This window comes from Anguilla rostrata, chromosome 17 (assembly GCF_018555375.3).
Source record: "Anguilla rostrata isolate EN2019 chromosome 17, ASM1855537v3, whole genome shotgun sequence".
Classification (NCBI taxonomy): Eukaryota; Metazoa; Chordata; class Actinopteri; order Anguilliformes; family Anguillidae; genus Anguilla; species Anguilla rostrata.
Window position 1 is genome coordinate 24078905 of NC_057949.1, and position 11968 is coordinate 24090872.

At 45.2% G+C, this 11968-nt stretch overlaps 3 protein-coding genes across 5 annotated transcripts in view; 2 read left to right on the forward strand and 1 right to left on the reverse strand.

Annotated features, from left to right (window-relative positions):
• The window catches only part of LOC135242989 (nuclear distribution protein nudE-like 1-B), an 11058-nt gene extending 10525 nt beyond the window's left edge, over nt 1–533 (forward strand). The window contains exon 9 of the mRNA XM_064314389.1: nt 1–533. This exon is cut by the window's left edge and continues 1329 nt beyond it. The gene's annotated coding sequence lies outside the window, so the exon portion shown is untranslated.
• Nucleotides 534–808: 275 nt separating this feature from the next.
• On the forward strand, nt 809–5739 carry rsad1 (radical S-adenosyl methionine domain containing 1). Of its 3 annotated transcripts, XM_064314379.1 has the most exons (10): nt 809–1400; nt 2095–2228; nt 2380–2584; nt 2707–3072; nt 3164–3227; nt 3899–4046; nt 4104–4136; nt 4670–4697; nt 4813–4916; nt 5357–5739. In XM_064314379.1, the coding sequence occupies exons 1-10, from the start codon at nt 1236–1238 to the stop codon at nt 5481–5483; spliced, it is 1374 nt and encodes a 457-aa protein (XP_064170449.1). In that variant the 5' UTR covers nt 809–1235; the 3' UTR covers nt 5484–5739. The 3 variants fall into 3 exon arrangements, 2 of the variants coding, with proteins under 2 accessions (XP_064170449.1, XP_064170448.1); XM_064314378.1 differs by lacking the exons at nt 4670–4697; nt 4813–4916; nt 5357–5739 and adding an exon at nt 4333–4396 and having other exon boundaries at nt 814–1400; nt 4104–4248; XR_010326520.1 differs by lacking the exons at nt 4670–4697; nt 4813–4916; nt 5357–5739 and adding an exon at nt 4333–4388 and having other exon boundaries at nt 815–1400; nt 4104–4291.
• Nucleotides 5740–9435: 3696 nt separating this feature from the next.
• Nucleotides 9436–11699, reverse strand: LOC135242984 (dexamethasone-induced Ras-related protein 1-like). The gene is made up of 2 exons (XM_064314377.1): nt 10711–11699; nt 9436–10142 (listed from the first exon to the last, which is right to left on the reverse strand). Exons 1-2 carry the CDS (start codon nt 11540–11542, stop codon nt 9589–9591), a joined length of 1386 nt encoding a protein of 461 aa, XP_064170447.1. The 5' UTR covers nt 11543–11699; the 3' UTR covers nt 9436–9588.
• Nucleotides 11700–11968: the final 269 nt, after the last annotated feature.

Sequence of the window (11968 nt, forward strand, 5' to 3'; positions counted from 1 at the left end):
CCCCCCAGCTAAAAGCAGGTTGTTCTTCCATAGGTTGGCTTATCTATAGGGGCAATTCCACAGAAGCCAAACCCATATTCAATATGAGTGACACATTTAGGCAGGGTTAACAGGATTTGTTTTATAAATAAAATTTTTCATTTTTTTCTGGATTTTTCAGTAATTTAAGTGACGGCAGACCATGGTATTTTAAGTAACAATGCAGGGGACAAATGTACAGCTAAATCTATCATGATAAATGTAATTTTCCCTTCAGGTTGTGCACTCTGGTCATGTTATTTTATCCTGTTTGTTGTTGCACAGGTATCCCAGCATCCCCCTTTGTATATACTCTTGGTTTATAAGGTAAGATTTTATATATGACTCACCTGCCAGAGTGGAGACTGATTTATCTCAGATTGTTTAGGGCATGTGTTTAAATTGTTGTAAATTATATGTACGTTAAAGCTCTTATACCCCAATGTGGAACTGTTTGTGTACTGTTGAAATCTGACAATAAAGAAATTGAACCCATAGGTTCTGTTTGGCCTGTTCCAGCTGAGTGTTTTTCAATATGTTGCTGCCAATGTGGATGAAGATATTATGTCAATAGGTTCAAAAATGTGTGGGGAACCATGAGCACAATTTTATAAATGTTTCCGTTTTTTTAATCTTGTTTTTTTTTTTTTACTGACCAGCTTAACGTCATAAACAAATTAAATATTTGATTCGCCTCTACCAGTTTGGCAGAGAACGGGTCAGTGTTGTGCTTTTTGGCGCCACCAGGAGGAGGTAGTAATATAAAGTGTGTTTACATTTGGCTGTCGAACACATTTCCGCGTATAAAGTCGTCCTTTGGTATGTACACTCAGAAAGCCAGTTTGCCCCTTCGAGTTCAATTCGTTTTGCCGGCAAAATATATTATATTTTTAATAATATATTATTTTTCTTCGGCAGATTTTTTTTCTGACGTCATATTTCCGCGCCCAGGTGCCATCCGAAAACGTGCCGTTCTGTGCTGTGGACATAACACTGAACTGAATGATAGGTATACCCTGGGACAGAATCGGAGACACTTTAATAATGCTAAAACTGTCTCGGACACAACTGAGCATCTATTGAGCGTAATAATTACACTTCCTGATTCGGAACTGCGAGATTTGTTCAGCGAGTTAAATGCAATTTATAGTGTATATACTGAACTGTGTTATTATTTATCCAGCTTTGACGAAATGCCTAAGTAGCAAACGGTTGAGATGCGACTAGCAGCAGCATCAGGAGCACTGCTTAAATGTCTGCCAGGTTTAGTCCGATCTCGCGGTTTTTCTGAAGATAGTTGTCGGGAATTCAGTGGGCTACCCGGAGAAGATGTCCAAGCAAAATCCCATCCGCAGTCTAAAGAGGCGTCACTCTACGTGCATGTAAGTACAGTGGGATTGCTGCAGTTTTTTTTACAGGTCTGAATCTGCGTGTTGCTGGACGGTGACAGTTTACTGTACGTTTCTGAACTTAATTGGAAATGATTTTAAACAGATCTGCCTACTCTGTGTGATGCGTACGTGGTAAAGCATGAAATGCAGCCCTTAATCAAAAAGTCCTCGTTTCCTTTTAACTGTGGGTTAGGAGTTAAAAATGGAAGGGGAGCACTGATCAGATCATGATAATGTCAGAAGTCTTCATTTGCCTGCGGGTGCAGCTGAGTGCAGGCTACCATCTCTAACACCAGCTTGCAGTCTCAATGGAATTATTTTATGTTTTTGAAGGAAATATGAACAACTCATCCTCTCTTGAAGGGAGAGAATGGTCACAGAGTTGAGTAAAGTGATAAATCACTATCAAACAGGAGTTACCTAGCATGGTACTGTTTGGATTGTCCCTCCCTTCATGTCCACCTGGACTCTTCCCCCCCTCGCTCAGTTCAGTTAGCTGCTTTATATTTAGATCACACAATCATATGCTGACATTAATTAAATCAGAAGTTACAGGGCAGCACTGTATTATAATGGTTAGAGAACTTGACTTTGAATATACATATTTGCAGCATATTTAAATAAGATAAATACCCCTCACTGTTTATCTCTCTCTGTATATATTTTTTTCTCTGCCTCCCCACAGTGGCCATACTGTCTGAGACGCTGCTCTTATTGCAACTTCAACAAGTACATCTCCCGGTCTGTCAATCATGTCGACATGACGACATGCCTGCAGCGGGAGACGGAGACACTGCTGAGGCTGAGCCAGGTGTCTAGGTGAGTGACACCGAACAAGCAGCAGATGATGTTCTTTACCTCACTCCAATCTGCGTGACCCTGCCGTACTCCTTAGTGTCCTTCCCATAGTGCTCTTGTTCCGTCTTTCTCCCTGGAGCCGCTCTCCATCTCTTTCCGTTCTCCTTCTCAGCATCACCTCTGTGTTTTTCGGGGGCGGAACTCCCAGCCTGGCTCCGCCCTCAACCATTGCTTCCGTCTTGGAGACCATTGCTAAGCAAGCTGGTCTCCGGGTCGACGCTGAGGTCACACTAGAGGTCAACCCCACCCCTATGGGCGTGGCCAAGCTGGCCGATTTCCTGCATGCTGGAGTCAACCGATTCTCTGTGGGAGTACAGGTCAGTCACGCAGTGACATGCACTCTCACACACGCACGCTTATAAACTAAACAAAATGTACTGTCACTTCTCGTTCATATTATTTAGCTGGATTTTTACTGGTTAACTGTCATCCTTTGCAGTCACTGCGAGATGAGGACCTGAGGGTGCTGGGGAGGGACCACCATTCCCAGCATGCCCTGCGCACGGTGGAGGAGGCACGGCGATTGTGCCCGGGGCGCGTATCTGTTGATGTCATCTTTGGGCGCCCAGGACAAGGCCTGGCCTGCTGGGAGGCGGAGCTGGAGGAGCTGCTATTGGTCTGTGATGATCATGTGTCTCTGTATCAGCTCACCCTCGAGAGGGGCACACATCTGTTCAGGCAAGTGCAGGCGGGCCAGCTGAGCTTGCCGGGCGATGAGGTCATGGCCCGCATGTACGAGTCAGCACGGAGGATTCTGGGAGAACGAGGCTTCCTACAATACGAGGTGTCAAACTTCGCCAGAAATGTAAGTCGTCGAAACAGGTGGTGTAATTTTGTTCATTAAAATAATGCCGTGTTATGATTATTATTGTTTAATGTAAGAATTTTACTTGCAGGGAGCGGTTAGTTCACACAACCTCACTTACTGGAGGGCAGGGGAATTCCTTGGTGTGGGACCAGGTGAGATGTTGAACAAGGAAGAGATGCGATGCACATCCATTCAGTCACTGTACCCATCCCCTTTACTCACAGAGACCTGACCCACATTGTCAGAGACCCCACTTACTCAGTCCCCATGATGCACCCCACTCAGTTAGTGAGACCCATTCAGCAGGTGATTACAAGTGTAACAATTTACTCAATGTGTGTGTGTGTGTCTATATGTGTGTTTGTGTGTGTGTGTGTGTATCTCTGTGTGTGTTTGTGTGTGTGTGTTTGTGTCTGTGTGTGTCTGTGTGTGTTTGTGTGTGCGTGTGTGTGTATGTGTGCGTGTGTGTGTCTATGTGTGTCTGTGTGTGTGTATATGTGTGTCTGTGTGTATGTGTGTGTGTGTGTGTGTATATGTGTGTCTGTGTGTGTGTGTGTGTGTATGTGTGTTTGTGTGTGTGTGTGTGTCTGTATGTGTGTGTTTGTGTGTGTGTGTGTGTGTCTGTGTGTGTTTGTGTGTGCGTGTGTGTGTGTGTTTGTGTGTGCGTGTGTGTGTATGTGTGCGTGTGTGTGTCTATGTGTGTCTGTGTGTGTGTGTATATGTGTGTCTGTGTGTATGTGTGTGTGTGTGTGTGTGTGTGTGTGTGTGTATATATGTGTGTCTGTGTGTGTGTGTGTATGTGTGTGTGTGTTTTGTCTTTCAGGAGCGCACGGTCGCTTTGTTCCCCGGGAGAAGGGAGGGGTGTTCAGAGAGGCTCGGACTCAGACCCTGGAGCCAGACGTTTGGATGGCGGAGGTGAAGCGCTGGGGTCACGGAACCCGCAGACGTGTGGAGCTCAGTCATGTGGAGTTGTAAGTGTTCTCTACTGTGTGCTTGTGATGAGTGACTTTCTCTCTCTGTGCCTGCAGGTTGGAAGAGGTGTTGGTTATGACTCTCTCTCTGTACCTGCAGGTTGGAAGAGGTGTTGGTTATGACTCTCTCTCTGTACCTGCAGATTGGAAGAGGTGTTGGTTATGACTGTCTCTCTCTCTCTGTACCCACAGGTTGGAAGAGGTGTTGGTTATGACTCTCTCTCTGTACCTGCAGATTGGAAGAGGTGTTGGTTATGACCTCTCTCTGTACCTGCAGTTGGAAGAGGTGTTGGTTATGACTGTCTCTCTCTCTCTGTGCCTGCAGGTTGGAAGAGGTGTTGGTTATGGGCTCTGCCCTACTGGGATATCCACCAGGTGGGGTGGTCTGTGTGTGTATTGGTGTGTCTTCTATGTGTAATAGTGTGTGGTTTATGTACGTGGTGTGTTTCTCTATGTGTACTGCAGATTGTTGGAACTGTGGTCTCTGTAGACTCTCAGTGTGGCCTCAAGATTATTGTTGGTTATGACCTTCTGTCATGCAATAAATGTTGGATTATGACATATCAAAGTGAGAATTGTACCCACAGTGTTTTGAAGGGTTTTGGGTTATGTGTGCATGCTAGAAGAATTGTCTCGGGGTGCTTGCATGCTGTGACATTACTGATGTGTGGTCTTTATGGTATATGCGGTGTGTTGTTAGTGTGTATTGTGGTGTGTGTTGTCTTGTAATTATGAGTTACCTGGCTTGTGTGTGTGTCTCTGACAGCACTGGAACCTGTTCAGTCCTGGGTTGGGTCTCCAGCAGGTGGTGGGGGAGAGTGCAGAGGTGCAGGAGTTTCTAGAGAGGGGACTGCTCATCTTAGACCACAGGTAAACCAGCTGAGAGGCAGAGCCACTCTGGATTATAGCGTGTTGCCGGCTGTCTGTGATCTGGTCTGTATGATCTGTGTGTTAGGGGCTTTCTGTGTGATCTGGTCTGTATGATTTGTGTGTTACAGGCTTTCTGTGTGATCTGGTCTGTATGATTTGTGTGTTACAGGCTTTCTGTGAGATCTGGTCTGTATGATTTGTGTGTTAGGGGCTCCCTTTGTGATCTGGTCTGTATGATTTGTGTGTTAGGCTTCCCTGTGTGATGCTGGTCTGTTGTTTTGGGTTGACGCTTTCTGGGGGTCTGGCTGTATTTGTGTGTTGGCTCCCTTTGTGATCTGGCTGTTGATTGGTGTATGCAGGCTTTCTGTGTGATCTAGTCTGTATGATTTGTGTGTTATGGGCTCCCTGTGTGAGTGCATCTCCTCTGTCTGTTTCTTCAGGGGTCTGCGCTGTTCCTGGGAGGGGCTGGCTGTTTTGGACAGTCTGCTGCCCCCGCTGCTCTTGGAGCTGCAGGCACATGCTCAGGCCCAGGAGGTGCAAGGGGAGTGCACCACGGGGTTCGAGTGAGGGGGGCGGGGGGGTGCAGAGGGAGGTAGAGGAATGCGCATAGGCCGCGACAGCGGGTGGGATGTTAACGGGCCAGCGTGTGGCGGTGTTTCGCGGTTCACTGTTCCGTTTTTTGGGCTTTAAAAATGCACCACAAGCTCATTAGAGGTTCTAAACAACGTTGTGAATAACCTGTATATTTACCTTTATATATAATAATACTGTATATTTAATATATCAAGTGTTTTATTAATAAATTGATATTTTGGCGAACCGCTATCTGTTCTCTCCTTATGATAATGAAACAGACACGCAAGTCCCTCCCACACGCCACAGATCTCCTGGTGGTCTGTGGCTTTCTGTCTGAACTGGGAGATGAACCAGGTCTCAGTCTGGAGTGTGGTGCCTGGAGTCAGCCCATGCATTTCCCTAAATGGTTGTGAGGTCCTATTCTTTATCTCTGGGTTTGATTGTGCAATTTAAGATTATGGGGAGGGGGGAAAGTTCATTTCCCACTATAGTAATGTAGACGTATCAATCGATATTGTTAATTTCTACACTCATATAGCGTTGGGTTTGCGGGATTTGGACTTTCTTGTAGAACAACCTTTTAGCCTTTAGGACATGTTCGTAAGCTGAAAAAGCACTACTAACCGTTGTGGCATGCTCTGTGGAGGTTGACTTTGAAGGGTGAGTTTGGTTCAGTTATTGCAGGGATCAGTCATAACACCTTTCAGTTTCTCCAAGAAGAAGGAATCAAGACCAACGGTGGAAGGATGCTACGGCCAAGCTCTCTTAACACTCATGCATTTCGTCTTGAGGGAAGCCAGGTACAAATTGTTTTCAGTTTTCTGCCTTTTGAACAAAATGTCTAACTTTATGTTTATATGAAGCAGATTGCTTATGGTCTGTTTTGGAGCCAGCCGAGGCTCATAGCTTGTTCTGAGAGAACTATAACATTCCGTTCTTCAAATCAAGTACAAATCCATCATTTGGGCTGGTGCATACACAAATGATTCCAGGTCTTATCTGCATCAGTGAATTGGCAAGAGGGCGTACTCCCGCGGCATAATGGCGGAAGTAGTTCCGTACTTCGCCATTAACCTTCTCCGAAATTGAGTAATTACTTGATCACTTCGGAGAACTCAAATAGCCTGTAGTTCAGGGGCAGAGCGACAGAGTAATTTGGCAGTTTCTAGTTTTTACTGTGTGAGATGGAGAGAAAGGGAGTGAAAGCGACTAAAGAAGGTTAGGCCTATAGAAAAACGTCATTGAGTCACTGAATGAAAAGGCCCATTATCCGTGAGCTGTTTGCGAGCTACAGAACCCGGGTGATGGTGTGGAGCAGCGTCACGTGTGGTTTTGCGTCCTTTCCGGCGAGTAGTGCAACAGTGTTTGTTTGCTGTTGCGATAATACGTGCCAATACCGCAATACACGTTATGTTATGATATACTGAATGCACTGTACCGTGGTTATTTACATGCATATCTTAATTAGTAAGGTTTTCAGTTCTTCAGTTATATGCATCACTGTGTGTGGGGTGGGTAGTTCGCGAGTCTGTGTACATTGTCTGTGCATCTGTGCGCGGCCTATTTGTGATTATAAAGGCCGCGTGTAAAAGGTTTCCCTTGAGCTGGGGAGGCGGAAAATAAGTAATACCCTAATCTTTATTGAACACTTTTACAAACAATTTTTCTTTTCTTTTCTGCTCCGACGCGACCGCCCGCGTGAGACTTGTACCCGCGATCACGTGTTTGCGTATTTATGGAGGATTAACTATTTAGTTTATGGACTGTATCCTGGTCTTTGGCCCGCTGTTTACCTTTGCACAGCGCGGTATTGCGGTACGTTTGTGTTAAAGGCAGCTGTTCCAATTCCAGATCTAAATGTCTAATGGGTTTCCATCTATAATGCGTGGAAGCATTTTCATTGGCATTTGAAGACAATTGTGCTGCGCTAAGCTGTGAATGGGTACGTCAAAATGACATTTAACATTTTGACATTTTATCCATAGTAAGGACCGTACTATCGTCGCTTTAAATGAGGATATCTATATTTTGCCGCATCTTTGACTACGCAATTCCATATTAGTATAATGTCATACGAGTGTTAGATCTATAATATCGTGAATATGACCTATTCGGCTGTCCCTTTACTTTAAAGTGTAATACTTCTTTGCAGGGCGGTTCTGTTTAACCTCATCCTGGACATAGATCCCACCATACAATACGAAGCCTACTCCGGCAAAAACCTGTTCTGTCGTGCACTGACACAAACCGAGGCTCAGGCTCCCATCGGTAAATCCTTTTACGCGTCAATCCTCACAGCAATGTGGAGAGTTTAATTCTGCACGAGTATTGTTTAGCGACATGTGCAGGAACGTTAATTCTGATGATTTGTGCTTTTTGATTATGTTTATTTACTATGAATATATTCTTGCATTATTAAATTCTCCCCATCCCTCCCTTCCCCCCTGTAAATGACTAAACTTAGGGTTGTAACTAGGCAGCTGTTTCATAGGTGACTTAGGCGCACCAACTGTCTTAACGACTACTTGTATTTTTATTTATTTTTATTTTTCCATAGATTGCGTTGTTGGCGTTCTCGTTGTTAGTGTTAATCAGTTTAACCATCAGGGTCCAAGTTGAACTATGCGGTTACATTACATTACATTACAGGCATTTGGCAGACGCTCTTATCCAGAGCGACGTACAACAAAGTGTATAACCATAACCAGGAACAAGTATGACGAAACCCCTAGAGAGAAGTACTGGTCCAAGTACAGGGAACAACCGCATAGTTCAACTTGGACCCTGATGGTTAAACTGATTAACACTAACAACGAGAACGGCAACAACGCAATCTATGGAAAAATAAAAATACAAGTAGTCGTTAAGACAGGCGCATCAACTAAGTCACCTATGAAACAGCTGCCTAGTTACAACCCTAAGTTTTAGTCATTTACAGGGGGGAAGGGAGGGATGGGGAGAGGTGCAGCCTGAAGAGGTGGGTTTTCAGTCGTCGTTTGAAATTGGTCACAGTCTCAGCTGTTCTGACCTCCACAGGGAGGTCATTCCACCATCGTGGGGCCAGAACAGACAGGAGACGTGTTCTGGAAGTGCAGGTGCGAAGAGGGGGAGGTGCTAGGCGTCCTGAGGTAGCAGAACGGAGGGATCTGGCTGGTATGTAGGGTTTGAATATCTTGTGAAGGTATGCTGGGGCTGATTGTTCCCTGTACTTGGACCGGTACTTCTCTCTAGGGGTTTCGTCATACTTGTTCCTGGTTATGGTTATACACTTTGTTGTACGTCGCTCTGGATAAGAGCGTCTGCCAAATGCCTGTAATGTAATGTAATGTAATGTAAATACACCCTTGTGTGTATGCAATAGTTTGAATCTTATTTTTCGCTGTCCATGGTTCTGATTGCGATCCGTGCTTGATAAAATGCAACCCACAGATAAACGATTAACCAAATTTCACGTCAGCCCTACAGCCCTTTGTTTTAACAAGATAATATTTTAACAGACATGATTCATTAGTTCCCTAGAGTTGTGCGCTCACGACTGCGTGGGTGAGTTGTCGACAGTTAAACGCACTGGAACCCCCAGTGGGTTAGATGTGATGACTAACAAGTAGCCGAATTAAACAACTTCAGATAGGTTAATTACCCAAAATTGTATTTAAGTCGCTTAGTTCGTAGCAGCCCGGTAGGCTGCTTCTTGTTTTGCAGTAGCCAGGTTGCTTGGAAGTGAAATGGAATTAAATTGGAAAGTTGGTACTGTAATCATTGCACATTCAGACGGACTGGGCAGACAATAGCGACCTTAGATGTGGTCTAGTACAGAAATGACGCCAGTCTGCCAATAGTATATGTACACTGATGAATTTGTGGCGCTGGCTTGTCTGTTCATTGTATTTGAATAAGATTATATAGTAATTTACCAACAAACAAAAAAAGTCATAGCGAAATGTATTCACTTGCCGTTTATTATGAAAACATTTTTGTTCGACAATTTGTTTCTTTCACAGTACATGTACTAAATCAATGAAAGCATTTAATGAAAAATTGTGGTCGTTATTTTGATCGACTGGTCCAGCCAGAAGCTATATGCCGAATTAATTTATTATGTACACAAAAATGTTCTCCTTCCCTGAATCTGGCACCTTTCAGTCTGTTTATCTGGTTTTCTAGTGGAACTGGATCCCAGGACATGCCGGAGATCCGCGCTGATGCTGGGACGACGAGCCAGAGGACACAGCGCGCCAAAGGAAGTATCGTGTTCACGCGCTCTTTTCCCTCTAGCACCTCCTCGCCTAGAGCGTAGCGCCTGGTAGGAGCGGATGGAGATTTTGCGGTGCATAGACGGCAGGGTTTCCGTGGGAAGTCCCCCGCTTTTTGCCAAGGCCCCGAACATCTCCTCCAGGTTGGTACCATCTTTGGCGGAAGTCTCGAAAACGATGCAGTCGTTCCCGAGAACTTGGCAGACCTCGGCCTGGCTGACGTCTCTCTCATTTGGATCCAAGTCCACTTTATTCACGCATACTACAGTTGGGACACGTACGCTTGTTTTATGCTTCAGGAGCTTGGTCTTTGCAGCCACGATCTCTTTACGCAGCGCGCGAACCTCCTCAAATGAGCTTCTGTCATCCACACTGCACACCAGGAGAAAGATGTCACCTGCGAAACATGAAAAAGGAACTCAGGTCAGAGCGACCGTGTAACATGCATTTTAAAAATGCAGTATTCAGCCCTTCGCATAAATGATGCATACATAAAGAAACGAAATAAGCAAATAAACACTGGAACTTTAGTCTAATGGGCCCCTTCGACAGTATCCCTTTGATTTATGTACACGAACATGTTGAAAGGTACTTACAGACACAAGCAACATCGTGGCTTCCTATTCTATTTTTGAAGCGCAATCAACTTCACCTGGTGTTTTTGCCAATTTGTCAGGTATCGCCTGTTATATACTAATTATTTGCTTATCAGGCAATCTCATGAAGGGCGATTTGCATTTAGAGAATAGTATCCTCACGAAGAAACAAGACAATTTTGGAAGAAATTGCTGAAGCAAATGCTTATCTCAAAATGTTTGTCTAACGCGCAGCAGCGATTAACCTCTCAAAGCTAGTGTGTTCATTGGCAATAACTGCACTATGCTAATATATCTCTTGGCGATCTTCACAATATATCGCTGTTCTTTAAGACAACGGAGGCCCAGACGGCGCCCACTTCAACACACCTGTCAGGATGGACAACCTGCGCTTGGCGGGGAAACCTCTCTCCCCGGAGGCATCCAAGATGTCTATCTGGTAGTTCTCGCCGCGGATCTGGTAGAGTTTTCTGTGGAAGTCTTCAGAGGTGGCCTCGTACTGCTCCGTGAAGCCGTCACGCAGGAACCGCCGCAGGATGGATGTCTTGCCCGTTCTCGGCGCGCCCAGCACCACGATGCGCCGGCAGTTCTGCGGCTTAGCGGGGCGAAGCTTGACCTGCCGCTGCTCGTGCCCCCGAGGGTTCGGACTGGACTGACCGCGCAGCACCAGAGCTGCCAGCGGATCGAGTGGGGGGCTCTTGCAAAGGAAATGATCGGAAGACGCGTGGCGATTGCCTGCGCTTGTTGACCGCGAAACCCGCGCTTTCCTCTCCTGGTGTCTCCAGTGCCCGGTGATCGTTTTAATTATACCTACACCAGCCTTGGAAATGGCAGACACCTTGAGTCCAGACGCGGTCAAGTGCTGAGCCGCGTTTTTGTAATTCAAGAGAATTTTGGCTGAGCCGCTAGGTGCACCTCTGCCGCCTTGTCGGACAGCTGGTACGAGGTTTTCAGGACGATCCGCTCTGGAGTGTCTTCTCTCTGTGGGCGCTTTCACAGTGAAGTGTACTTGTTCTATTGTTTTCAGCTCCATATTTCTTCCTCGACACGGGCGTGCACTGGAATCCAACTGCTCCCGTACGTTCCGCAGTGCTTCGTGCGAGATGCAGCTCTGTAACCACCATGCGTCCCTTGTCGGTTTAGCGCTCGCTTTGCTTTGGTTTATATACTCCACTCCCGAGCCTCTGTGCCGCCACGTCATTGATCATCAGTAAAGCCGACACACGAATCTCCTTAGCACTGCCAGGAGCTCTCGCTTTCTGGCCTACGCACTGCAAAAGTGTCCAAACCGATTTCAAATGGAGGAAACGCACACACACACACACACAAAGTACACAAAGTACACAAAGTACACATACCATTACGATTAAAGGTGGACTCTGTCAGTAATGTTATGTATGTATGTATATATATATACATACATATATATTTATATGGTCCATGTCAGTAATTATATATATATAATCGGTTTATGTAAAATTATGTGAATTATTAAAATGTACGGACATAGATGTGCGTATAGTAATTACAATAACCAATTTATTATCTGATTTATGTAATATCAAGATTGACTGATAATATCAAACTTGTCACAATTACCATATATTATTATTATTATTATTATTAT